At 39.0% G+C, this 27,362-nt stretch overlaps 2 protein-coding genes across 2 annotated transcripts in view; one reads left to right on the forward strand and one right to left on the reverse strand.

Moving 5' to 3' along the window:
- The window catches only part of LOC117304750, a 143,951-nt gene extending 127,144 nt beyond the window's left edge, over positions 1-16,807 (reverse strand). The window contains exons 1-2 of the mRNA XM_033789353.1: positions 16,241-16,807; positions 5,911-6,917 (exon numbers count right to left, since the gene is read on the reverse strand). Of these exons, the coding sequence (XP_033645244.1) occupies positions 5,911-6,525 (615 nt within the window). The 5' untranslated portion in view covers positions 6,526-6,917; positions 16,241-16,807. The remainder of the gene's footprint in view (positions 1-5,910; positions 6,918-16,240) is intronic.
- Positions 16,808-17,286: 479 nt separating this feature from the next.
- Positions 17,287-24,658, forward strand: LOC117304572 (transmembrane protein 68-like). The gene is made up of 7 exons (XM_033789097.1): positions 17,287-17,354; positions 18,704-19,085; positions 20,294-20,461; positions 21,136-21,329; positions 22,270-22,409; positions 23,390-23,453; positions 24,476-24,658. Exons 2-7 carry the CDS (start codon positions 18,767-18,769, stop codon positions 24,560-24,562), a joined length of 972 nt encoding a protein of 323 aa, XP_033644988.1. The 5' UTR covers positions 17,287-17,354; positions 18,704-18,766; the 3' UTR covers positions 24,563-24,658.
- The last annotated feature ends 2,704 nt before the right edge of the window (positions 24,659-27,362 follow it).

A 27,362-nucleotide genomic window follows, 5' to 3' on the forward strand; every position in this document is an offset into this window, starting at 1 on the left:
TACCCAGTAGCTAGAGGTAGTTCAAATCCTATATTTTGGCAGCGGGTACCGCAACATCTATTATCAATCATAATTCAAGAAAGAAGAGTGCTCGATACAATACAGTATGATAGGTTTTCAGACAAATCCATTCATTCAAAAATAGTTCACAGACTACAGGTATAAATCATTTAGAAGCCAATTGGTAATTTTGTCAAAAACCCTAACTTTCAGAAGCTTACATCATCACAATTAAAATTTATAAGGTGCTATTCCATCAAGATCGTAACACACTAGAAAAAAAATTAACAAAGAAAAAGGAGAGTCTTTAGATTTTACAAAATGTAGATAAAGTTACATATACCCTTATGCCAGTAGAAAGATCGTTCCAAATCATTGGCCACTTACACTGAAAGCTTTTTGACCTCGAACTTTGTTTGCTCGGTGTTTGTCAAGTGTGAACCAAAGAAATCGTGACATTTAAACGCAGTTGAACACTATTGGTAATTATTAGCATAAAACCTCACCTGGTAACAAGTAATTGGGAGCTTTTGAAAGTATAAAACAATGTGAGAAACGGCTCCCTCTGAAGTAACGTAGCTTTCGAGAAAGAAGAAATTTTCCACAAATTTTATTTTGAGACCTCAGGATTAGATTTTGAGGTCTTGATATCAGGCATCCAAGAGCACACAACTTCGTGTGACAAGGGTGTTTTTTCTTACCTCGACGACCAAGTGAGCTCAAATTTTCACAGGTTTTTTTTATTTGTTATACCAATAGTGGAATCATATCGAGGAGCTAGTTTTGCTCAAGCATTTAAAAACAAGAAGGGCTAAGACACTAACCTTGCAACCTTTCTCTGTAAACAATCGCTTGGCTCTAAGTTGAAAACACTCTCCGATGTCTTGAAGCAATGATTCAAACGACTGCAGGTTGTTTTTATTGATGAGCATGACACGTTTAGTGAACGGATCTCCGTTCCTCATGATAACAATCTTAGTGATGGTTTTATCTCCTTTGGCAGATCTCTCGCTCGGCGAGAGGGACTTCTCCTGTTTCTCGGATGCTGCCGAAGGATGCTTCCCGCATCGTTGATTCTTCCTCGTCCCTTTGTCCTCCTCAACATCTCCAAGCTGCTCCTGGGATGTTTTCACTCTTCCGTTGCTCTTCTCGACGACGGCTTTACCCGCTTTCCCGTCCTGGTATTTTCTCTTGCTTGGGTTTGTAGTTTCACTCTTCCCCGTTTTTTTAGTCGCATTCTGTCTTTTGGGGAAGACGGAGGGGAGCGAAGTCGACATGCTGTCTGCGGTTTGACTTAAGTCGTTGATTCTACTTGGCATTCCTCCTCACACACTAAACCGCGTTAAAACGTGGCTTAAGAATATACCACTGTGCCTTGTAAAGCGCCAGTATGTTCTCACTCATAAGCAAATATGGATTGTGATAGCTTATATACGACACAATGGCTATTAATGCATTTGGCAGGATGCATTAAGCCGTGCCTGTTACCATGGTGACAAAACAATAGCGTCACAATGCTATATTACAATTGTTCGATTGAAAACATAGTGAGTGTACACGAGGGATGTAGTTACCATGTATAAAAATTACAATTTCTATTTCCTTTACAATTGCAAGAGTCACATGAGGGGGTTATTTTTCTGAAAGGTTTTCCTATGGTACTTCTATGGGATTATTTATTTCATGAAATCTATAGGGTTGGAACAAATGTACTATTCCAATAACCAACGATGAACCATCCCTTAAAATATGTTTCTTGAAACCTAGAGGATTGAAATTAACGTACTCTCCCAATAACCAATGCTGTACCATCCCTTTATGATGAGTTTCTTGAAACTAGAGGATTGGAATGATGTACTCTTCCAATAACCAACGATGTACCCTCCCTTTATGATGTGTTTCTTGAAAACTAGAGGATTGGAATGAATGTACTCTTCCAATAACCAACGATGTACCCTCCCTTTATGATGTGTTTCTTGAAAACTAGAGGATTGGAATGATGTACTCTTCCAATAACCAACGATGTACCCTCCCTTTATGATATGTTTCTTGAAAACTAGAGGATTGGAACCTTTTCGTTTGACTCTTAAAAAAGAAAATGACCACCATTCAGCAATGATAGTTCTGTGTCTTCTGATTAAATACTTTGCTTGAAACAGGTCATCTGTGCTATTTATTATCTGGGAGTATAATAAGCCTTCACTGGGCACATTTGGTAACTCTCAAAGACCTGCCCTCGATTTCACAAAGACTTAGGACTCGTCTTATCTCGAGTTAGGACGAGTAGCTCGTCCTAATTAAGGATTAATCTTAAGGTCTGCATGCTACAGTGCAGGGTTGGGACTCGTCCTAAGTCCTAAGATGAGTCTTAAGTTAGGAAGAGTTTTGTGAAATCGACGGCAGTATTCTCAGTTAGTCATGCATAAAATAACAACCTGTGAAAATGTGCACTCATTTGGTCATTGAAGATGCAAGAGAGTATGAAAAAGGAAAAAAAAACAGGTGGCTAAAAAGGCTTCAGGCCTGAAATCATTTATCAGATTCAAATATTTGAGTGAGAAACTACCTTTATAACTACTATGTTACATCAGAGAGAGCCGTTTCTCACCATTTTTTATACTATCAACAGTTCTCTGTTGCTTGTTGCCAAGTTCTTTTGCATAAAATTTTAATTACCAAAAGTGTCAAGTGCTTTTAATTATTCATTCTGGGGAGAGGGGGGGGGAGGTGAACATCTACATGTATGTGTTCTCACATAGACCAGACTCGTATCGCCAAGGGCAAGGACAATAAGGCTACTGTACGACACCAAAGCTATACACCAAGGTGATGCAGTCTCGTGTAATCAATTCAACCGTGCCCAATATGAAACTGCAGCTGATGCGGTCTCTTTTCACTGAGCATGTTCCTCAACAGTTTTTTGTTATTGTTGATTTGAGTGCCATGACTACGAGTGTAAGCTATATTGTAAAAATATTGTATGTTAAAGCGCCTTGAGCGTAACAGAGTGACGGGTTGCGCGCTATATAAAAACAGACCTGGGCCCAATTTCATAGAGCTGCTTAAGCAAAAAACTTGCTTAAGCACGAAAATAGCTTGCTTATTTTACACATGTTACTGGCAAAAATTTCATGCCATGTACATTGCTTGTGACTAATATTTAGCAGTTGTTTACTTAGCATAACAATGGGAGACTTTCTGGGACGATAGAGGGCAGCAGACTTACCGGGTAAATCCATTGTTCTCAGAATTATGCGCATGTTCAGAACTACGTAAACAATGGAAATTTACCCGGTATGTCTGCTGCCGCCTAGCGTTGGAAAGTCTCCTATTGAGTGAAGTCTTAGCCGCTTATCTGCTTTTACAAAGCAAAGATTTTTTTGCTTAGGCAAAATTTTTTGCTTAAGCAGCTCTATGAAATTGGGCCCAGGAACTTCATTTTTGAACATGTTGAAGGGGCAAGGCCAATTTCATTTTGCGAAGGGCACTAACTTCCATTGGAAAATCTAAAAGTCAATGGGAAACTTTTGAAGGGCACCAAGGTCAACAAGGGGCAAGGAAGGCCATGGCCTTCGTGCCCTGCGTGTAATTCAAGGCCTGTAAGAAGCCACTATTACTCGCCCACGCCCATGGCAGTTACCAATAGTGTCCAGTGCCTTTAACTTTCTTTTTTGAAAATTGGTATAAACTTATTTTTCAACTGCAAATTGGTGTAAACTTATTTTTCAACTGCAAGTACTAATCTACAATGTACCTGTAGATAACACTAAACAGGTTGGTTATAGACCTATGGTTTACAAATCCAGAGGATTGGAACAGAACTCCTCTAAACTTGTTTTTCCAACTCCACTGAATAGGTTATTTTGATATTAGATGTTAAATACGATCAGGGATAAAGAATACTAATTTTAATTTTAACACATACACAGATGTGTGTTAGCACTGTATACTCGGTACTTTTCCCCCCGAGTCCTGTGAATTGTTGTTCTTTCTTGAAAACTAGATGATTGGAATTACTTAACTTGTTTTTTCAACTCCAAGCACTAATCCAGATAATATACACATAATGAATGTTTATTTGAGTGCAATGGTGCGAATATGTTCATGAGTTGAAAGATGGAATGTTCTATTCAACGAGGCGGAGCCGAGTTGAATGGAACATTCCAGCTTTCAACGAATGAACATATTCGCACCATTGCACGAATGAAAAACATTCATTATTTGTTTTATATAACATCCAAGTAGATCTTTGTCATTTTGATTGAAAGACACAACTTTCAAAACAAACAAAGCGTAGGCCTACAATTTTTGATTGTATAATCCGAATGCTAGTAGTATTAGTAATTTTACTAATATTAGTCCTTGCAGTAACACTGCTGCGTTACAAAGACGCGCACGCAGTGATGTTTTTACTCAGCTTTTTCGTTCCATCCGAAAAGTACCATTGCACGCTGGCAGCGTGCAATGGTACTTTTCGGATGGAGCGAAAAAGCACGGTGAGTGACTCAGCGTGCAATGGTACTTTTATTTGCTATCACGTGACGGACAATCCTCCAATCAAATGGCAAGGATCGGCTTGGGTGTTATATAATAGGGAATACTTTAGGTTATTCTTGGTTTACTTTCTTTCTTGAAAACTAGAGGATTGGAAATAGCACTCTAGTTGGTAAGACCATGGAGGAAGGAAGAGAAGGAGCTCGAACGGCCCGCCAAACCGCAGAGTAACAAAAGAATACCCTGACAATGCGCCTGTCTGACCAGTGGAAAAAGATAGGAGACCTCCTGCAGGACGGTCGATTAGTGAGAGCAATTAGATCTCTTTGTACAAAGGTGTGGTACCGCCACTCTGCACCGTTGCCTTCGTGTAAAGTTGAATCATTGGAGACAAGAATTGTGAATATACACGTTTTTATTTACCGTTTGTGGTGTTTACATGGAAATATCATAGCATACTTTTACATTTTTTGCAACTTTCCTGTCACTAGCGGTGGTTCAAAATTTGGGTATTAGCACACAAGGGTGGTTGGTATCCAAGTGTGTTTTTCGTTTTGGTGGGCGAAAGTGTACACAAAATTTATCAGGTCTCGAAAAAGTAGTTTTTTCTTTATTATATCCATTCGACCTACAACGCCAATTACTGTTTATAATTTCTACAAAACATTAAGATTTTTCCAGTCTCCCCATTGCTGTACCTGTTGGCACCAGTGCTCTCTAAAGCTGTGGTTAAAACTTTCATCTTTAACTCAAGATTTTCAACGAGGATCTTACAGTAGAAGAAAAAGTGAGACTTGCAAAAAAATTTTAGAGAAAAAATAATAATACTTGGGAGTTATTTAAAGGCAGTGGACACTATTGGTAAATTACTCAAAATAATTATTAGCATAAAACCTTTCTTGGTAATGAGTAATGGGGAGAGGTTGATAGTATAAAACACTGTGAGAACAGCTCCCTCTGAAGTGACGTAGTTTTTGAGAAAGAAGTAATTTTCCACGTATTTGATTTTGAGACCTCAAGTTTAGAATTTGAGGTCTCGAAATCAAGCATCTGAAAGCCCACAACTACGTGTGACAACTTCGATGACCAATCGAGCTCAAATTTTCACAGGTTTGTTATTTTATGCATATGTTGAGATACACCAAGTGAGAGGACTGGTCTTTGACAATAACCAATAGTGTCCACTGTCTTTAAAGCAGAGCCTGTAAATAACAGGAAATCCATTGGCAGTATGAGAGTTAGGGAACAGACATTTTAAAAACAAACGCCTGTGATTTTTTTTCACAGAGCTTGAGAAAAGTACCCAGTAGGCCTATACAGTGCTAACACATCGGTGTTCATGGGTAAAACCAAAATTAATAGGACACTTCTATGTAAAAGCAATTTTTGTTCTTGTCTTTACGAAGCTTCTCTTACCTTTTGACCGTCTGAAGAATAGAGCTTTTGCGCCGGTAACTGGAAGCTTTCCCCGATATCCGTTAAGAAGGCCTCAAATGATGGAATCTTGTTCCGATTTAACAGCATCATATGTTTAGTTTGTGGATCACCATTCCTCATGACCATGACCTTCTTTACTGTGCGCAATCTGGGATCTGATTCTCGCGACGCACCATCTGAAAAGTTGGCGCGTGTTTTGCGTGGCGAGGGCAGGTCTGACTCAGTACTGTCCGTCCTATTTTTAGGTAACGACCATGGAGGCTTATTCTGAATGCTCGTCAGATCCAACGGTTGAAGTTTCTTCTTGGACGGCGCCATAACGTACATTTTACCGTCCTCGAAATCATTGAGTTGAGTAACATCGTGCGTAGCGGAGGGTGTGACGATTCGGCGAACGCCAAACGGAAAGTTACTGACTCTGTCTAAGTCGCATAAGAGAGTTTCAAACCTATGCGATTTGCGGATGGGCATCCGAATGCCTTTGAAGTTTTTATCGCCACTCTTGTAGAAGGTTACAACTTTAGTCTTGCCGTTTACCCGGTCGGCCAGGCTTGTATAGACTCTTTTAGAGCCTGGCTCCATCTTCTTCGGCATTCTGCTCGCTGAATGGTCTCACTACCTCCAGCCAAAAGCAGGAGCCAGCTCAATTATAAAATAAAACTGAATATTCATGATCCATTCCGACCAATCACATCGCAGCACTTATCACGGCAGATCACAACGCCAGCAGAAATCCAGTAGTAACGTTGTGGGTCATTAAACTTGCATTAGATGCCTGACTACCAGTTGCGTGGTCTCTTTCTATCCCAATGCACACCGCATTGATGATCTTTTGTACACTGTCTGGGTGAACATGCTGCTTGGGTTTATGACAGTGACTCTCTTCAACACCGACTCGTGCTTTGCTTGGAGACTGTTACCATGGAAACGGGTAAACACATCCTCTCTGGTAGATAAGACTCACAGCTCAGGTAGCAAGAGAGAGTCTGCAGGGAAAAAAAACAGGAGAATTGGAGAAAACAAATTAAATTAAGTATCAAAGAAAGTACATCTAATGCCTAAAGATGAGAGGTTAAATAAACAAATCCCACGATAGCCCGTCGGCTGAATAAACGTGATCATCATGGTACAGTAGACCTGTTCCATGGTCACATTATCGATGGCTACTCACACACTAGCTAACATCTTACAACTCAACTACATGTATGCCAATGATCAATGGGTGTGATATACCATACAGTTGGCATCACAGAGAGGCATGATAGCGCTTCTCTATGGCCTTACATACATGTAGCTTTAAAGGCACTGGACACTGTTGGAAATTACTCAAAATAATTGTTAGCATAACAATTTACTTGGTAACAAGCAATGGAGAGCTGTTGATAGTGTAACGTTGTGAGAAACTGCTCCCTTTGAAGTATTGAGTTTTGGGGAGAAAAAAAGTAATTACTAAGTTAAATATTTGAATTGAATTTGAGACCTCAGCTGAGTTCTCAAATTCAAGGCATCTTAAGCACACAACTTGTGCGAAATGGTGTTTTTTTCTTCCATTATTCTCTCCAACTGCGATGACCTATTGAGTTCAAATTTTAAATTTTGTTTTATGTTGAGATACACCAAGTGAAAAGACAATTACCAAATGTGTCCGGGGGTCGATTTCACAGCTTAGGACGAGTCCTAGGAGATACACAAATTGCATGGATAGTCCTAAGTTAGGACGAGTTACTGGTCCTAACTTGAGATAAGACCAGTCCTAACTCTTTGTGAAATCCACCCCATTGTCTTTAAAGGGTTTGGGTACTTTTTGTACGGCACAAAACATAAATTTGCATTAAATGTACACCGTTTAACATTTAAAGAACATACTGTAATGGCATGAATGGTAGAAAGCTACCCATAAAATATTTCTGGCTGGGGTGCTGTAGTTAAACAATACAATTTGGTGAAACACCTACCTAAACGGAAGGTGCACGTTTGGTAGTTAATTAAAAACAAATATTAACTTAAAAACTGACTTGGTAACGACAGTGGCTGTTGATAATATGAAACATTGTGAAAAATGACTCCCTCTGAAATAACTTCCTTTCTGGAAGCACACAAATCCGTCCAACAAGGACGTTTTCTGTTTCATTATTTCCTCGCAACTTTGATGACCAATTGAGCCCAAATTTCCACAGGCTTGTTATATTATGGTTATGATGGGATACACCAAGTGAGAAGACTGGTCTTTGACAATTACCAAAGGTGTACCTTCCCTTTAAAGGCCTTGGACAACTTTGGTAATTGTCAAAGACCAGTGTTCTCACTTGGTGTATCCCAACATACATGTATATATATGCATAAAATAACAAACCTGTGAAAATTTTTAGTCAATTGGTCATCAAAGTTGTAAGAGAATCCTGAAAGAAAAAACACTCAAGCTTGCACAAATTTGTGAGCTTCCAGATGCTTAATAAAAGGCTAAAGTCTTTAAATATTTGAGTGAGAATTTACCTCTTTTTCAAAAACTACCTTACTGCAGAGGCAACCGTTTCACACTATGTTTTGTACTACCAACAGCTCTCCATTGCTCGTTACCAAGTAAGTTCTTATGCTGACAATTATTTTGAGTAATTACAAACAGTGTCCAGTGCCTTTTATGGCAAACAGATGAATGGTGACTTCTAATTTAACACATGATCATTTATCACCATGGTTACAGGGTATAGTTTTTATAGCATTCATAAAACTTTCACAAAAGCTATTCCGGATTACCCATTTATTATTTACGACCTATTTACACATTGTACAGGTCGGAAGACATTAACAACAGCGCCGATATGGTGGTCATTATAACATATGAGAGATACATAATTATGCGTAATGAGTTGAGTGCAATAACTACATGGTAGCCTAATAAGCTTGGGCGATATCACGATATTTTCGATATCGGATGGATTTGGTTTTAATCGAAATATCGCGATAATCGCGATATATCGATATATCGATTAAATATCGCGATGTATTTGCTAGCTGAGACATCTTGCACCCCAAAGGTTTGGAGTAAAACCAGAAGAATAGGTCATTAGAACACCTCTCTTATGCTAGGACTGTCTCTTCTACAACTTTCACTTGGAGTTTTAAGACTGATGATGTCAAATTTCATTAATCGCGATTATATCGAATATCGCGATATATTGTCGGCGATATATCGTGAATAAAATAAATCGATATCGCCCAAGCTTATAGCCTAAAGTTATTTGTTCTAATTCTCGGGTACCTTATGTAATTGTAAATAAAATGAGTGGTTAAAGGCAGTGGACACTACTTTCTACTATCATCATCTTCAAACTGTGTAAGTTTAAGGTAAATCTATGGACATTGTGTTTTTTGTCCCCCAAAAAGTACATAGACCCTTTAAAGGCAGTGGACACTGTTGGTAATGTAATTACTCAAACAATTATTATCATAAAAGCTTTCTTGATTACGAGTAATGGGGAGAGGCTGATAGTATAAAACATTGTGAGATACACCTCCCTCTGAAGTAATGTATTTTTTGAGAAAGAAGCAATTTTCCACGAATTTGATTTTGAGACCTCAAATTTAGAATTTGAGGTCTCAAAATCAAGCATCTGAAAGCACACAACTTCATGTGACAAGGGTGTTTTTTTTCTTTCATTATTATCTGGCAACTTTGACGACCAATTGAACTCATATTTTCACAGGTTTGTTATTTTATGTATGTTGAGATACACCAATTGAGAAGACTGGTCTTTGGCACTTACCAATAGTGTCCAGTGTCTTAAAAACAAGTGTCAGACTGAATAAAGTAACATGTCCTTAGAAAGACACCTTATAATTAGTATTTACAAAATATATTTGAATGAATGGAGTTTCCCTTTAAAATTATAAAAATTATAAAATACATGTATCACAGGTTTTACCTTTCTGCCTTTGGTACATTATATGTATACAGTACGTATGCTTAGTTTTTGAAAGGGCAAGGGCACCAAGGCATTTTCTCCTTGGTAAGAGGGAATTGTAAATTTCTACTGTACAGCCTTTCAAGGGCACCAAGGAAGTGACCAGGGGGCATGGAGGCAATCACCTTTTGATGCCTCCATGAAGTAGAAGGCCCAATTTCAAATTCATGGAGCTGCTTAAAGTCGAAAAATTGCTTTAAAAAAATGTCATGCAGTATAAAATTCATGGAAAATTACTCGAAAACTATGTCACTTCAGAGGGAGCCATTCCTCACAATGTTTAATACCATCAACCTCTCCCCATTACTTGTTACAAAGTAAGTTTTTATGCTAAAAAATATTTTGAGTAATTACCAGTTAGTGTCCAGTGACTTTAAAGACAGATTACAAACCAGCAAGTACTCTACACATAGGTAAAAAATAGATATTGTAATTACTGGTTATAAATGGTAAGCTAAATTGCTAGTCTGCTCCACTGGGGTTAGACATTAGGTTTATAGTAGTCTTGTTGATCTGAAAAAAATATATAATAAAAATAATAATGTTGTATCCTGAAGAAGTAAGCCTGGGCGACTAATGCGACTAGTGTCAAAGTCGCGACAATTGACTGCTCAGTTGAGTCGCGACTGATTTTTTCAACTACTCGGTTTGTTGTGCCGCCAGGACTACTACAAAAATATTCTCCAAAAAATATAGACTTCCTTCATGATGAACCAGGTGTGTCGCTGACAATTATTCACGACAACATAATGTACTTACAAAACACAATCAGAAACCAGTGACACAATCCTTTGCAATCCCGTAAGCTAGAATTTTACTATATATTGCTTCTGCAGCAAACAATATGCCACAATGCGTCTTGAGAACTAAAAATAAGTCGCGACCAGTGTCGAAGCATACAAGTTCCAAGCCTAATGTAGTACGTATGCTACATGTACTGGTCTTACGATAATTCACAGAGGCAACGAAGGTAATTGCCTCGACGCCCTTAGGCAATTGCCTTGGTGCCCTTGATATGCTCCAAAAGAAATTTACTATTTCCTCATAGGGTGCCCTTTACCAAGAAGAAAATGCCTTGGTGCCCTTGCCCTTTCAAACGAAGCATACCAGACCGAACATTAAAGTGCACGCTAGAAAGCACCAACAAATGCCATGATTATTCCAGATCAAATATGAGATTTATATTTTTATGAACAGGCAAGGCATTAGTCCTTGGAAAAGCATTGGTCTCCATTGTAATAACTATCTCAGGCTGTTTAATCAACAACAAAAATCAAATTTGTTTCCAAGGGCAAATCAAAATCGGAAATCAGACTTAGAGACACTGGACACTATTGGTAATTGTCAAAGACTAAGTCTTCTCAGTTGGTGTATCTCAACATATGCATAAAATAACAAACATGTGAAAATTTGAGCTCAATTGGTCGTCAAAGTCACCCTTGTCACACCGAGTTGTGTGCTTTCAGATGCTTGATTATGAGATCTAAAAATCTAATTCTGAGGTCTTGAAATAAAATGTGTGGATAATTACTTATAAATTTCTCAAAAAATACATTAACTTCAGAGGGAGCCGTTTCTCACAATGTTACACTGTCAACAGCTCCCATTACTCATTACCAAGTAAGGTTTTATGCTAACAATTCTTTTGAGGGTTCCAATAGTGTCCACTGCCTTTAAGTAGGAAGAATACCTTGGCTGTAATAAAGCAACAAGTTTTGACTTCTGATTTCTGATTAACTCACCATACCCTAGAGCTACCTAAGCAATCAAAAACACCTCGAGTATTCCACAACACCATTCAATGTCACTGCTGCGACGAAGCGCTACAATACACCACCACAGCAATAACACACACACACACACTGTTCAAATATTTCTGGACATTCAAAGGTTGCTGTAGCAACAGGATCCCCTTTCAATAATGTTTATATGAAATAATCGGCGCCAAATTGTCATAATGCATCCAGCTGGAGTAGATAGCACTAAAGTATGTTATTGTTATCATTCTCAATTGAGTGTGATTGAAACTGTTGTCACAGTAATAAACACATACAATTGTTCAGAAGCTAGTCCACTGCAGGCATATGGACATAACCAAAATAAACATGAAAGCATTTAACATATTTTTGCTTGGTATTGACTCAATTGAGTACAAAGTCCTTAAAACCTCTTAAGAGAAAATGGGGGGGGGGGAGGTTGGTTGACACTGCAGGTTTCGAAATTAGCGGTCGCCAAATCAAGTGAAAATAGCAGCGGGCGAGTGAAAACCCTTACTTACTAGCCCGGCTTTCTCACTAGCCTTGCCGGGCAAGTCAAATAATTGTTCCTTTTCATATATGAATGATGTACAGGGGCAAAATCCAAAAGAATACTTTAACTAAAGCTTTTTAAATAGTAAGTTTGACAAGACTTGGTATTTGCTAGATTTAATTTGGCTGTGACCGAAGCTGAATTGCTGGCGTTCGGAATACACGTACAGTCATTGAAAACACGATGCAGAAACTCCATGGTGCCGAGTACATAGTATACACCCAGTCGCCCACTGGTGGAACGTCCATGCATGGTCCACGCATCCATGCAGTGAAAAAAAAGTTAAGGGAAACCCCTGCATTGCCAAGTTCTCATTTGCCCCTGGTCTTGACCTGGGTGGCCCTTTAAAAGTTTCCCGTAGATTTAAAGATTTTCCAATGGAAGCATTGCCCTTTAAAGAATAAAAATGGCCTTGCCCTCTCAAAGATGAAATTCCAGGCCCATCAGCCCAGGCCTTGAATAACACGGAGGTCACAGCCTCCATTGCCCCTGGTCTTGGTCTCGGTGCCCCTTTAAAAGTTTCCCTTAAAGATTGCCCTTTGTAAAATTAAAACGCCTTGCCCTTTCCAAAATGAAATTCCAGGCCAGCCCTTCAAAAGTGGTCTATAGATTTATAAGCTTTTCTGATGAGCGACGGATATGCGCACTATACAAGTACATAAAGCCACTATTAGGTGTGAAAGGGCCAGCCATTGTTCCTTTTTTGGATATCCCCAGGGAATTGGCCAGTGTGAATGGGGCTGAGTTTCATTCATGGTCAAATAAATTTAGAGCAACTCTCACACCCAGCAAACCAACGTTTACGTCAAGTTTAATTTTACCCTTTGTTGAAGTATAGGGACAACTGCCCTTCAGATCACTTTGTCTTAATTCAGGTTACCAAGTAACTGGAATTACTGCAAAGCAGAACGATTTTAGAAATAATTTAGAGTTAATTGAACATCTCGATATTGCCTTTTGGGTCCTAAATATTGCCATGGGTACCAAAGAGAATTTGAGCAAGGCCAAACAAAATAAATGAAATTGTTTTTCTTAAAGCCATTATACACTTTCGGTACAGAAAAAAAAATAAAAGTTCACAGATTTACAAATAATTTACAGGGTTTACAGAAAGTAATGGTGAAAGACTTATCTTGAAATATTTTTCCATGAAATGCTTTACTTTTTGGGAAAACATTAAAACAATATCAATTCTCGATAGCGAGAATTACGGATTTATTTTAAACACATGTCATGACACGGCTAAACGTTGGGAAACAAGGGTGGGGTTTCCCGTTATTTTCTCCCGACTCTGTTTTACCGAAAGTGTCCAATGGCTTTAAATAACTGCATATTTGTACCTCATGTGAGTTTTAAAAAAGTATACTGAAGAGGTCTTTGATTCAATTATAGAACACTTTTTGGTCATTAGCTTTTTTTATGAAATTAATTTTAAAAATGAGTTTGAAAAGACTGAATTTACATAAAAGTCTGACATCTTACAAAACATCTTTCTTTGGATTAGTCTGGCAGAATGCCTTGCATTGCAGCCTTGACAGTTTTCTTGTTGTGTCAAAACAACTCACATTACAAAATTAACTCACAATTTAAAAAGACAGTTTGGGTTATTAGTTGCAAAAACCCAAGTTCTTTAATTTGCAGACTATTGTTCTGCAACCCCTAGCAACTTATCCGGTATCACTGTTTATGGGCGTCATGCTGATGCATGGCCAATCAAGCCCAACCATAAAACTATTTCCCAACTTCACTAGTACCTGGTCGCTAATGAATGGTCTATAACGAGCTATAATTAGGCACCACTCCAACCTTCTAAAAATACTGTTTGTTTGACTGTTGCCATGTCAACTGGAGTTACCAGCATTTATGCTCGATTTGTTTCATTCCCAAGGCTGCAACTTCCTCATGAACAGGCCTGTAATGCTTCAGTTTTTAAAGGGCAAGGGCGCCGAGGCATTTTCTCCTTTGTGAAGGAGAAACTGCACATTTCTACTGGAATATTTCAAGGGCACCAAGGCAATGACCAAGGGGCAAGGGGGCAATAGCTCTGTTGCCTTCATGGAGTATCAGGCTTGCACTTTCTCCTTGGTATAGGGCACCCTATGAAGAAATTGCAAATTTCTATTGGAACCTTTTGAGGGCACCAAGGCAATGACCAGGGGGCAAGGGGACAATCACCTCTGTTGCCCCCATGAAGTATCAGGCCCTGCATGAATTCTGCAAACACAAAGATGGAATTCCAATGGCTTGATTGCAACCCAACCAGCTTTGCTTTCAGACTTGATTTTTTAGTGTGCAGAAACAATGAAAAGTTGCAGGGGGGTAGTTTTACTCCGTTATTAATAAACGTCCTTTTGTGGCTAGTATGCTGTTGTGTTCATGAAAACTGTTACAGTGCCCTCATGCGACGACTGGGATACTGGGCGCCATGTTGAGAAAGGTAGAAGAATGTAAACAAATTTGAAAGGCTGATGAATAAAGAAGTGTTATTTTATGAGTTCAAGAAAGTACTTTCTTCAATTTATTTAGTGTATACGGTACAGTATTCTGCTGTGCCCATGTAGCTCCCAGGGTTACATACTCATATGTTCGTTGAGTGCATGCATTCAACAGGTTTTCAAAGTCAATAAATTGTGCTGTCCGTTCTTTGGAGTTCTAATTTTGATTGCAGCATTCCAAGAAAACAAAATGTGGGCTAGTAATAAATTTATTAATAAATCTACTGCAATTATTTCTCCACAAAACCTGCAAAACTTTAAGGTAGGTACTAGCCCCACCTCTGTGGCCGAAAAAGATTCGGAGAGAGTTTGGCCACACAGGAGGGGCTAGAATTACCGGCCATTTCGACAGCCACATCTAAGGCGATTTGTGCAGTAAAAATATCAAGACCACTTTAATAGCCAAAACTGGATCGCAGTTGACGACTGACTGAAGCCATCATGTCAAGTTTTCTGTGATTGTATGGAGGAATATAGGTCCAGTAACTTGGACTAAGGATGACCGCATCGCATGGTATGATGAAAGTTGAAACATCAGCAAAAATCATTACAACATTTTTTTGTGACGACTGGTGCATCTATTCTTCCTAACTGTTATTATTATTAAGTTCTTTTTCTTATTCCGGTGTCTTAAAACTTTAAAAACCTGAAGAACGAGGCACGCTCATTTGACTTGAAACAAATATTGGCAATTAACCCAACCTGACCTTAAAGGCAGTGGACACTATTGGTAATTACTCAAAATAATTATCATCATAAAACCTTTCTTGGTTACAAGTAACGGGGAGAGGTTGATAGTATATAACATTGTGAGAAACAGCTCCATCTGTGAAGTAACATAGTTTACGTGAATGAAGTAATTTTCCACGAAGTTGATTTCGAGACCTCAGATTTTAAAGAATTTGAGGTCTCGAAATCAAGCATCTGAAAGCACACAACTTCATGTGACAAGGGTGTTTTTTCTTTCATTATTATCTCGCAACTTAGGCGACCGATTGAGTTCAAATTTTCACAGGTTTGTTATTTTATGCATTTGTTGAACTTGAGATACACCAAGTGAGAAGACTGGTCTAAAGTTGACAATTACCAATAGTGTTAAGTGTCTTTAATAAGCACATATAAATAATGACGGAAAAATTTCTGTAGTGTATGCTGCTGCCACTTCTTATTTAAGTTATTGCATTATAAGGATAACTTTCCGTATGGCGCCACCACTTTTTCACTCATTTTTTACAAAAAGGGATATCTCATTGAGGTAAATTAGATACTATATTATTTCATATCGAATGAAAAAGTGGTGGCGCCATACGGACATTTTTCCGAAATTCAAATAATATTTTTATTAGTAATACAAATTACCTATTAATATTATTACCTGATTGATATATCCCTTTTTGTAAAAATGAGTGAAAAAGTGGTGGCGCCATACGGAAAGTTATCCTATACAAATGAGATATTCCTTTAAAAGGCTTTAGTAAAATTGAATCAAAAAGAAAGTGGTAGCAAAAAGACATTCAAAGTAAAGGGGTATTCTCTACTCACCAGTCACCATACATTGACTTGACATGTCTTTACTCTTCAGTCTTCCTTCTTGGTTCAAATCCTTGTGTCAATATGCTTCAGAACTTTCCTTTTCATTAAGTACGACGAAGTTTACTTTGTTTTTGACTAAATTAATGCATTTCTACACCTGAAATACAGACAATGCTGTTAGTTTTTAGTTCCTCGGCTGGGCAGTACGTTTTAAACTTGTCTAACCAACAGGACCGAAGATTTGTTCGCGGAATTGAATATGTTTTTGCGCAAGCTGGGTCAAGTACGTTGGACTTGAACAGTGCACTAAACTAACCCGGTCAGCTGGCTTGCCCCGCAGCTCTAGCACGGGGGCACTCAGCAGAGTCGAGCAAGAGAGGGGGGAAGGTTGTCACACCATAGCAAACCCACACAGCCCCCAAGTCATGGGCCGCTGCAACGAAACAATCAATATCAGCATAATACACTTCTCGGAACAATAATCATCTCGAAATAATACCTAGACTGCTTTGCTTTTGTGCAGCGATGTTGACATTTATTGAGCGCGTCTTGGTAACACTAAACAAGCATGTTTCATCGAGGGCTCCCACAAAACTGACAGATCAATTAAAGTCTGGTTCGCTTCGGTGGAGAAAGAATTACAGGCTCATATTATTAGCATTGTGTACTTTGTACGTCAGGGTGTTATGCTAAATGAAAACTGTTTGCTGTATTTATACAACCTCGTTTTCAAGGTTGATCGACCTCATCGCGCTATTTCATGCCTCAATCGTTTCCTTCCTCCATGGTTTGGCATATTTTGGGGGGTTTTGTTTGGCAAATAAATGTTTTTATATGGTTTTATCATTGCCACTTCCCCTGTTTGTCATGGAATACCTATGATATAAATTATATTTCAGTATTTCCAGATTAAAAAGGAAAATGGGTCGGTGTTTAAATTATAAAGAAATGCGCTTTTCGGGTTTTCGAAAAGGGCCAAAAATAGCGGTGACATTAGTCACCAACAGAGGGCGCACTGCAATGTTAACGGTGTGTCAAGAAATTTTGTCGTCCGTAGAAATCTGTGTTTTCACCACTTTGGTTTTCACACAACTGGGCTCACTCTGCGCTGACAACATTGTTGGTAAGTTCAAAAAAGAAAGTCACCTCAAAGCCAGCCACAGCCCACACAAAATGATTACAACTGTTTTTTAAGGGATTATTCTAAGTTTTTCTTGATAATGATTTAAATAAATATCATTTTCTTACACAACATCAGACATGACATTGCTGACATTGACAAGTTACGCAGCAGCCAGCTGCTCACATCCATTTCCTTGCTCTGGGATCATTGCTTTATTCGCCATTCTGTCTTGACTTAGCACTTTTTTGATTACACTGTTTGTGTGTTCTCTTTATGCACTAATATTAATAGAGGCTTTTGGCCCCCCTGTGCATTGATTAGGCGCTTTACAAATGGCCTTACTATTTATTAATAACAAAGTCAAAGATTTCCGAAGTAACAATTATTCAATAAATAATGAATACGTTCACCGTCAATGTTCACAGGCAGTGACTGAATTTCCTTTTGAAAAGTGTCCGTATACTGTCATTAGCAGTCATGCAGCAGAGAGCAGTGCCACCACTTTTTTGTTCATTGTAACATAAAATAGTGTTTAATTTTCTCAAATGAGTGAAAAAGTGATAGCAGGATATATGGAAACTTTTCCTAATAAAATAAAAGTATACCTACACACACGCATCCTCATGGGCAGACCTAGTCCTAATAGAACATGATGTATGGTGAGGTTCGTTCACTACTCGACCCACTACTCCTTTTTTTTTATGATCTGCGGTCGTATTTGGTTAAAATGGCTACAGATTGTCAATTTATTTTACGGAGTACAGTTCTAGTTGTTCTATATTCAACAAGGGCTAGGTATTCTCATACTCATATACGTAGGTAGACTAGAGTTAGAGGCTTGAGATGATTTATACTACACCTGTGTAAAGAGAAGCAGTTATGGTTATAAAAGTTAAGTGCCTTTCTTAAGGACTTATGGTTGTGTGTCCTGACCAGGAACTAAACCCACACTCCGATAAGTATCAGAACTTGAACATGATACATACATACATGATTGGTTAAAAAAGTAAAAAAAGAAACATGTTTTTTTTTTTTTTGAAAAAGGGTTATTTAAAATGATCTCAGCAAAAACAATCTGAATGACTTGTCTGAATGCCTTGACCAAAATGTTTCATTAATGTTTTGTGTGTTTCAGCAGTAGAAAAAACAATGGATATTTGACATTTTAACAAAGAATGGCGGCCATCTTGAAATAAATAATGAAAAATAAAAAGCCCCTCCTCCTTTCTTTTTTTGAGAAACCCGGATGCTAAACATGTTTATTTCTTTACTCGGCCTTATAAAATTTGTGTGAATAGATTTTCACTGTTATTATTGTTGATAAATGTTTTTTATCTAATGTTTCACAGGCAATCAGTCGCTGTAGTCTCCACTTCAAGCGTCATTTGGGTGATTTTGCATGAACAACAGTGATGCTCATTCGTTACTTTGAGCACTTGCTCCAGTGGCTTGCAGTCAACCTTGGGCTACAGCTACCAGAGTGGCTTGAGCAGAGTCTAGATAGCCTGGACTACCACCTCTTATCATGGCTACTATGGTTGTTTATGCCACTCGTCATGGCATTTGTGCTACCTATTGGGATTGTGATAGTGATGTATGCGTCCATTTTATTCCTACATATTTACAAGGCGCGCCACCGCTTAGCTGATGCTTATTATAGCAGTGGTATGTGGGACTGGGCACGCATGATGATTGCTACATTCTGGGAAGTACAAGGCAATATATGGCATGGTAAGTAAGCTTCATGGTATACACATGGACTGGCAATGAGGTCTTTATTAATAATAATAATAATAACCCGTTTTGATATTGCTCTTTTCACACCTGGAGGGCGTCCCAATAAAGCGTTTCACAATTACCCCTGGTCATTGGGCCTCAGCTCCCTGGCGGGGAGTATGCAGCCTGTGTACATTAATATGCGCTACTCGGCTAAACCAATCACAAGAACCACTCTCTGCCCTCATAGGTACGCATTTACCCATGGGTGGAGAGAAGCAATTATAGTTAAGTGTCTTGCTCAGGGACACAAGTGTCACGACCGGGATCCGAACCCACGCTCTGCTGAACAGAAGCACCAGAGCTTGAATTCGGTGCTCTTATCCGCTCGGCCACGACACCCTAGAGCAAGTCTATTCCCCCGATAGGGACTGGAAGAGGGACCTATCTCCAGAGGACAAATGCCAAGGAATAGGTCCCTCTTCTGGTCACTCGCAGGCTCCAAGGTGGGATAGACGTGCTCTAGTGACCAATCATTCCATTCCATGTGTTTTATGACGAACCTCGGCCTAAAAGGTGACATAAGAAAATAATTTGTTCTTTAGGGCGCTGTAACCAGTCCAAAATCATAAGTCTATTCTCCGCTCTGGGAACTATTTCCATTCGTAACGAGAATAAATAATATGAATTTGGTTTTACCCTTACACCAATGTGTGTTAGCAATGTACTAAGTTCATGTACTTTCCTGAGTTCTGTGACAAAAAATAACAAATTTATATTCTTTACCGCCGATGCAAATTCAACATCTTTTAAACTGTTGCGATACCTGCTGCTAACATTATGGGATTCGAACTGCCTCTAGCCAACGGGCAATCTCAGTTGTCTAGTTGGTATGATACTGCTTTAGAAGTGCAAAGGTCGTGGGTTCTAATCCCAAATGAGTAATATGCCTGTGATTATTTTCACAGAACGCGGGTAAGCACTGAGTATACATTGCTAAACCAAATTGAATATTCTGACTGTCATGTTTATGATTTTACAGGATATGAAATCAAGGGATTGGAGAATATTCCGAGCGAAGGAGCCGCAGTGCTTGTTTATTACCACAGAGCAATTCCTTTATAGTTATAAGAACCTACGTTAAGAGTTCATTGTTCTTTCTCCCCTCGTTTGTTTTATCGAAAGCTCTTGGTAGCTACAATTGTCTTTCTGTGTTTTTACAGGTTATGAAATTGAGGGATTGGAGAATATACCGAGCGAAGGAGCGGCAGTCCTTATTTATTACCATGGAGCAATTCCTTTAGATTTCTACTACATTATGGCTAAAGTACTGATTTATAAGAATCGTGTCATGCAATTAGTGGTGGATAAATTCCTATTCGGAGTTCCAGGTATGTTAGCTCATTGTTCATTCTCTTCTCATGTATTTTGTCGAAAAAAAAACATTAGATTCTAGATGGTCAGTGGTGCGATACATGTATGAGAAATTTCTGGCTCAATCTGTTGACTCCCCGTACTACAAGACCAGCCGTCGATTTCACCAAACTCTTCCTAACTTTTTTAGGATGAATCTTAATACTTAGGACGAGTCCCAACCCTGTACTGTAGCATGCAGATCTTAAGATTGTTCCTAAGTTGGGACGAGTTACTCGTCCCAACTCGAGATAGGATTTATCCTAGCGTTTCGTGAAATCGGCTGCAGGTCTAAGATTCACCAGCAACATGCTCCTTGTTCCACCAACGCGCGATCGACTATAAACTGGCCCTCATGCATGCATGTAGAGAGTACAGCAGGGCGCAGGATTGGAAACTGAGTTCTATGGTACATGTAGAAAGGTTTTTATGTTAAAAGTTTTCCAGTTTGACAGTACTTTAGCCAAAAAAAACTGAGGGGGGGGGGGAGGGGGTCGAGAAACAAGAAAAAAAGAAAGAAAAGTAGCCAGCAGCAAACGACTGAGTAGCGGGCAAAGTTGCTGGCGAAATCGCTGACAAAGCCGGCGCTTCTGGACAACACTTTGACTCACAATAGCGACTCACTGAACTGATGATTTTATTTTATTGTCAGGTTTCAAGATTCTATTGAAGGTATTCCAGGCAACTGTTGGGTCAGTACCAGAATGTGTAAAACTTCTTGGCGAGGGGCATATTCTAGCAATAGCCCCAGGTGGTGTCCGAGAAGCGCTGTTTGGAGATGAACATTATCATATTATATGGGGAAAACGCTGCGGCTTTGCTAAATGTGCTCTAGAAGCTAAAGTGGTCAGTATAAATTTGCATCAGTGATAAAGACTATTTTTTTTCCCTTACTTTCCTTGAGTCTTGTGAAAAAATTTCACAGGCATATTACTCGGGCGGGATTCAAACCCACAACCCTTGCAATTCTAGGGCAGTTATATCGTTGCGGTACCTGCTGCCAAAACATAGGATTCAAACTGCCTCTAGCTACCGGGCAATCTCGGTAGTCTAGTTGGTAAGACACTGCTCTAGAATTGCAAGGGTCGTGGGTTCGAATCCCACCCGAGTAATATGCCTGTGATATTTTTTCACAGGACTCGGGAAAGTACTGAGTATACAGTGCTAACACACATCGGTGTTTGGTAAAAAAAAAAAATTCATACATAGGATTGTTCCTTTACAACCAACCTGTAAAAATGTGTTACACCAAATTAGGTCTGGGATTAGTGTTGTAGCCACGGTAGGTAGTGCCGGGTGGGCTTGCCCAGGAGTGGATTTCACAAAGAGTAAAGACTAGTCTTTTCTCAAGTTAGTACGAGTTACTTTTCCTAACTTGAGACTAGCCTTAAGTTTTTAATATCTCCTAGGACTAGTCCTAAGTTGGAACTAATCCTAACTCTTTGTGAAATCAAACCATGACTCACACAATTTTTCTCAGCACTCTTGAGCAAAATAGTTCTGCTGCCCAGCACAGATTTCCCCTAGAATAAACCATTTTGTCCACTGTGCATTGATCTGAGACACAGCTAATAATAAGGAGTATCAAATGTCACAGAGAAAGAACACATTCAAAAGGCCATTCAACTTTTTGCATGGCCTGACAACACAAACACTTTGGAAACCTGGCGTCATGTCTGAAGCTTGCACATCAGCAATAATGGCCCTATAATTAAACATAATATAAATAATTTTGTTGATCTGCTCCCCTTGTAATTTGACGGTACAATTTGTCTTTGTTTTTCAGCCAATTATTCCAGTATTTACCAAGAACTGCAGAGAGGCTTTTCGAACACCATCTTGGGGAAGGAATAACCTTCTTCAGCTTTATGAAAAGACACGTCTTCCTCTAGTGCCTATATATGGAGGATTTCCAGTCAAATTAAAGTAAGTTTACCCAGTCAGTTTCCCTTGTGGTTTATATTGATATCTCAAAAAAAAGCCGCATCCCCTTAAGGTGATCCCCTGGCTGCCGCTTCCCAGGTTGTATGGTAATTTGGGTGTGATCCCTGGCTACATGGCAGTTAACGGTTGTATGGCTTCTGAGTGGCACCCCCGAACAAAGATATTGACAAAACAGTGACACTGCCAACATAGGGCTAGATAGCTCAGTTGGTAGAGCACAGGCTCGGTAATCTGGAGGTCGTTGGTTCAAATCCCACTCTTGTCAATTCTTTGTTCAACCCTAAAAGAAATTAAAATAAGTCAAACAACACTGGGGCTGATTGCAACCAGCTAATTCTTTTTTCTTTCGTAACCATTGACTGAGTAGCACTAAAATATAGCATTTGTGTCATTAAGCAGGCCTGGAATTTCATGGAGGGCTGGGAGGACATGACCTCTGTTGCCCTGGTCTGGGCCTTGGTGCCCCATCAAAGGTTTCCCCTAAGACTTTCCAGGCCTGGAATAACAAGCAGGCCAAGGAGGCCATGACCTCTGTTGCCCCTGGTCTTGGCCTTGGTGCCCCATCAAAAGTTTCCCTTAAGACTTTCCAGGCCTGGAATAACAAGCAGGCCAAGGAGGCCATGACCTCTGTTGCCCTGGTCTGGGCCTTGGTGCCCCATCAAAGGTTTCCCTTAAGACTTTCCAGGCCTGGAATTACAAGCAGGCCAAGGAGGCCATGACCTCTGTTGCCCCTGGTCTTGGCCTTGGTGCCCCATCAAAGGTTTCCCTAAGACTTTGCCAGGCCTGGAATAACAAGCAGGCCAAGGAGGCCATGTCCTCTGTTGCCCCTGGTCTTGGCCTTCATGCCCCTATAAAAGTTTCCCATATAGACTTTATGATTTTTCAAGCAAACCGCCTTCGGAAAATGAAAATAGCCTTGCCCTTTGGAAGATGAAATTCCATTCCTTTCTTTTGTTTTGCAGGACTTTTATTGGAAAGCCTTTACCTTATGACTCCACTTTAACAGCAGCCCAGCTTGCAAACAAGGTATGTCTTACATTGTTTAGCCAATACTATAAACACGCATTGTATTTCAGAGACCATTTAATAATAATAATAATAATAATAATAATAATAATAATAATAATAATAATAATAATAATAATAATAATAATAACAATAATAATAATAATAATAATAATAATAATAATAATAATAATAATAATAATAACAATTCTTATATAGCGCATTTCACAATAACCGTATCAATGCGCTTTACATAGTGCCCTGGTCATGGGGCCAATAACATCCCTTTTTTAATGTTTCTCAGCTCCCTTGGGAGTATACAACCTGGGCAACAGTTTACATTGCTCCAAATGCTTTTTAATTCACAATATCAACCTCTACCCTCGCAGGTACCCATTTATACCCCTGGGTGAAGAGAAGCAATTATAGTAAAGTATCTTGCTCAAGGACACAAGTGTCACGACCGGGATTCGAACCCACACTCTAGTGACTTAGCACCAGAACTAGTACTCGATGCTCTTAACCACTCGGCCATGACACTCCACGGCAGCGCTATGAACATTTCGTATAGGTTGTCATGGCTGAGTGGTTAAGAGCATCGAATTCAAGTTCTGGTGGTTAAGTCATAGGAGTGTTGGTTCAAAACCCGGTCGTTTTCTTGAGCTAGATACTTAACTACAATTGCTTCTCAACACCCAGGGGTATAAAGGGTAGCTGTGAGGGCAGAGGTTGGTACTGTGTATGAAAAAGCTTTTGGAGCACTACGGTTGCCTGGGTTGTACCACCCAGGGAGCTGAGAAAGATAAAAGGATTGTTATTGGCCCAATGACCAGGGCACTAATGTAAAGCGCATTGAGAAATGCGGTTATTGTGAAATGCGCTATTTAAGAATTTATTACTACATTTCGTAAAGTTCTAAAGATTCACCTTTTTCCATGTTAATTGCTTTCACGTGCGCTATGATCTTGATGGAATGGCGCCTTCTTAATTTTAATTGTGATGTTATGTAATAGATGTCGCTTTTCTCTTTTTATGATTATCAGACTCAAAATGCGATTGAAGAGCTGATCCACCAACACCAGCGTATCCCTGGCAACGTGTTTAAAGCCCTACTGGACCGCATCAGGTGATGCTCAGTTGTCGTTCTTGCACCCTTTGAAAGATATCTTTTAAAGACAATGGACATTATTGGTAAATGTCAAAGACCAGTCTTCTCACTTGGTGTATCTCAACAAACGCATAAAATAACAAACTTGTGAAAATTTGAGCTCGATTGGTCGTCGGAGTTGCGCGATAACTTTGAATGAAAAAACACCCTTGTCACACGAAGTTGTGTGCTTTCAGATGCATGATTTCGAGACCTCAAATTCTAAACTTGAGGTCTCGAAATCAAATTCATGGAAAATTACTTCTTTCTCAAAAACTACGTCACTTCAATGTTTTATACTATCAACCTCTCCCCATTACTCATTACCAAGTGAGGTTTTTTGCTGATAATTATTTTGAGTAATTACCAGTAGTGTCCACTGCCTTTAAACCTTATTTCAAATTCTGTGTATTTGTTCTTATTTTCTATGAATATGGCAACTCTTTTTTTGTATATTATCCTCTCATAATTTATCTCAAAATGCTATCCTGCACAATTTTTTAATCAAGCAAGTAAAAAAGCTTGGTGTGTAAAAGATGGCTTATTGTGCAGATTTATTTTTAAATGGCCATGCGCCCAACAGTGCAATGTTTGTTTGCTAGTTTCTCAAATGTGATTGTTATACCTCGATAACAAACTGTGAAGTTTGATTGGCCGAGAACCAATCATGTGACGCGCAACAAAAACGCATGTTACATGGCTCGACGGGCCGGGTAACATGAAAAGTGATGTACACCGGTGTACATCACCTTGATCGTTCCTGGCGTCGGTCGTTTTCCAGCGCTGTGTACGAAACAACCGCGGGTTCGAGGGAATTGTTTCTTGTTCGTCTGCTTATTAAACAATGAATAGTCCGTCGTAAAAGATGACAACAGAACTTCGAGAAGAGGAATAACAACTGAACAAAGGTATAACAACACAATTGTTGCACGCTGTGACTGGGGTCCATGGGGAAAATGGCACCCTCGGCTTCGCCTCGGGTTCCATTTTCCCCCTCGAGTGTACAAAACGCCATGGCCCTTGTCAAAGCGTGCACCAATTGTATACTGGCGTTTGGTTAAGAACTTTCGGAATCGGAATCTCCAGCAATGACCCTGTTTAAATCCAAAAAGTACTCTTAGAATTAAGGGGGTCGGAACAGGATGAGAAGGTTCATTTGAGCCTGTAGGCCTATGGCCCTTAAAGGCAGTGGACACTATTGGTAATTACTCAAAATAATTATTAGCATAAAACCTTACTTGGTATATAACAAGTAATGGGGAGAGGTTGATAGTATAAAACATTGTGAGAAACGGCTCCCTCTGAAGTAATGTAGTTTTTTGAGAAAGAAGTAATTTTCCACGAATTTGATTTCGAGACCTCAGATGTAGAATTTGAGGTCTTGAAATCAAGCATCTGAAAGCACACAACTACGTTTGACAAGGGTGTTTTTTTTCTTTCATTATTATCTCGCAACTTCGACAACCAATTGAGCTCAAATTTTCACAGGTTTGTTATATTATGCATTTTATGTTGAGATACACCAAGTGAGAAGACTGGTCTTTGACAATAACCAATAGTGTCCAGAGTCTTTAATACCGCAAAAGTACTTTTATACTTGCGGGGGTCGGAACAGGATGAGAAGGCACATTTGAGCCTGTAGGCCTACGGCCTTAAAGACACTGGACACTATTGGTAATTGTCAAAGACTAGCCTTCACAGTTGGTGTATCTCAACATATGCATAAAATAACAAACCTGTGAAAATTTGAGCTCAATCGGTCATCGAAGTTGCAAGATAATAATGAAAGAAGAAACACCCTTGTCACACGAGGTTGTGTGTTGTTTTCGAGACCTCAAGTTCTACATCTGAGGTCTCGAAATCAAATTGGTGGAAAATTACTCCTTTCTCGAAAACTACGTCACTTCAGAGGGAGCTGTTTCTCACAATGTTTTATACCATTAACCTCTCCCCATTACTCGTCACCAAGAAAGGATTTATGCTAATAAATATTTTGAGTAATTACCAATAGTGTCCACTGCCTTTAAAGGGGGCTGAGATGTTTTATGGAATGAAATAATTGGCCTGGGGATCATAAGGGATTATAAGAAGCTATGATATCTTATGATATCTTATATTTAATTGTTGTTAGTAATTAACATATTATTCTTATGTTCCATGATCATTTAAAAAAATGATTTCCTTTTATTTTCAATTGTTTGATTTACGTTTTATCTATTTAGTTCAACTAAATACTATTATTTTTATATAAAACTATGCAGTACTATTTGTGTAACCATCTCAATTGTTAATCAGTTTAAGTATTATGTGGAAACAGGGTAAATGATTTGCACAAGTAACATTAATATTTTGCATTCTTTCAATATAATGTGAGAGAAATGTTGTAATTTTTTTCCCCATAAAATATCAACTCATGTTTGCACAAAAGCAGATGACAAATGGTGCTACCACAAACCTCACCTAACAAGCTACTCCTACCTGCTAACACACATCGGAGTAAGGGTAAAACAAAAATAAAGGTACCTTTTTAAAGACAGTGGACACTATTGGTAATTGTTAAAGACTAGTCTTCACAGTTGGTGTATCTCAACATGTGCACAAAATAACAAACCTGTGAAAATTTGAGTTCAATCGGTCAACGAAGTTGCGAGATAAGAATGAAAGAAAAAACACCCTTGTCACACGAAGTTGTGTGCTTTCTGATGCTTGATTTCGAGACCTCAAATTCTAAATTTGAGGTCTCAAAATCAAATCCGTGGAAAATTACTTCTTTCTCGAAAACT

The sequence above is a fragment of the Asterias rubens genome, chromosome 21 (genome assembly GCF_902459465.1).
Source record: "Asterias rubens chromosome 21, eAstRub1.3, whole genome shotgun sequence".
Taxonomy (NCBI): domain Eukaryota; kingdom Metazoa; phylum Echinodermata; class Asteroidea; order Forcipulatida; family Asteriidae; genus Asterias; species Asterias rubens.

Excerpts from the sequence above, each read along its gene's own strand:
- LOC117304572 (XM_033789097.1), top strand. The coding sequence starts at position 18,767 with ATGCTCATTCGTTACTTTGAGCACTTGCTCCAGTGGCTTGCAGTCAAC. Across the intron at positions 20,462-21,135 it reads ATTCCTATTCGGAGTTCCAG|GTTTCAAGATTCTATTGAAG; the intron begins GTATGTTAGCTC and ends TTTTATTGTCAG. Across the intron at positions 22,410-23,389 it reads GGATTTCCAGTCAAATTAAA|GACTTTTATTGGAAAGCCTT; the intron begins GTAAGTTTACCC and ends TTTGTTTTGCAG.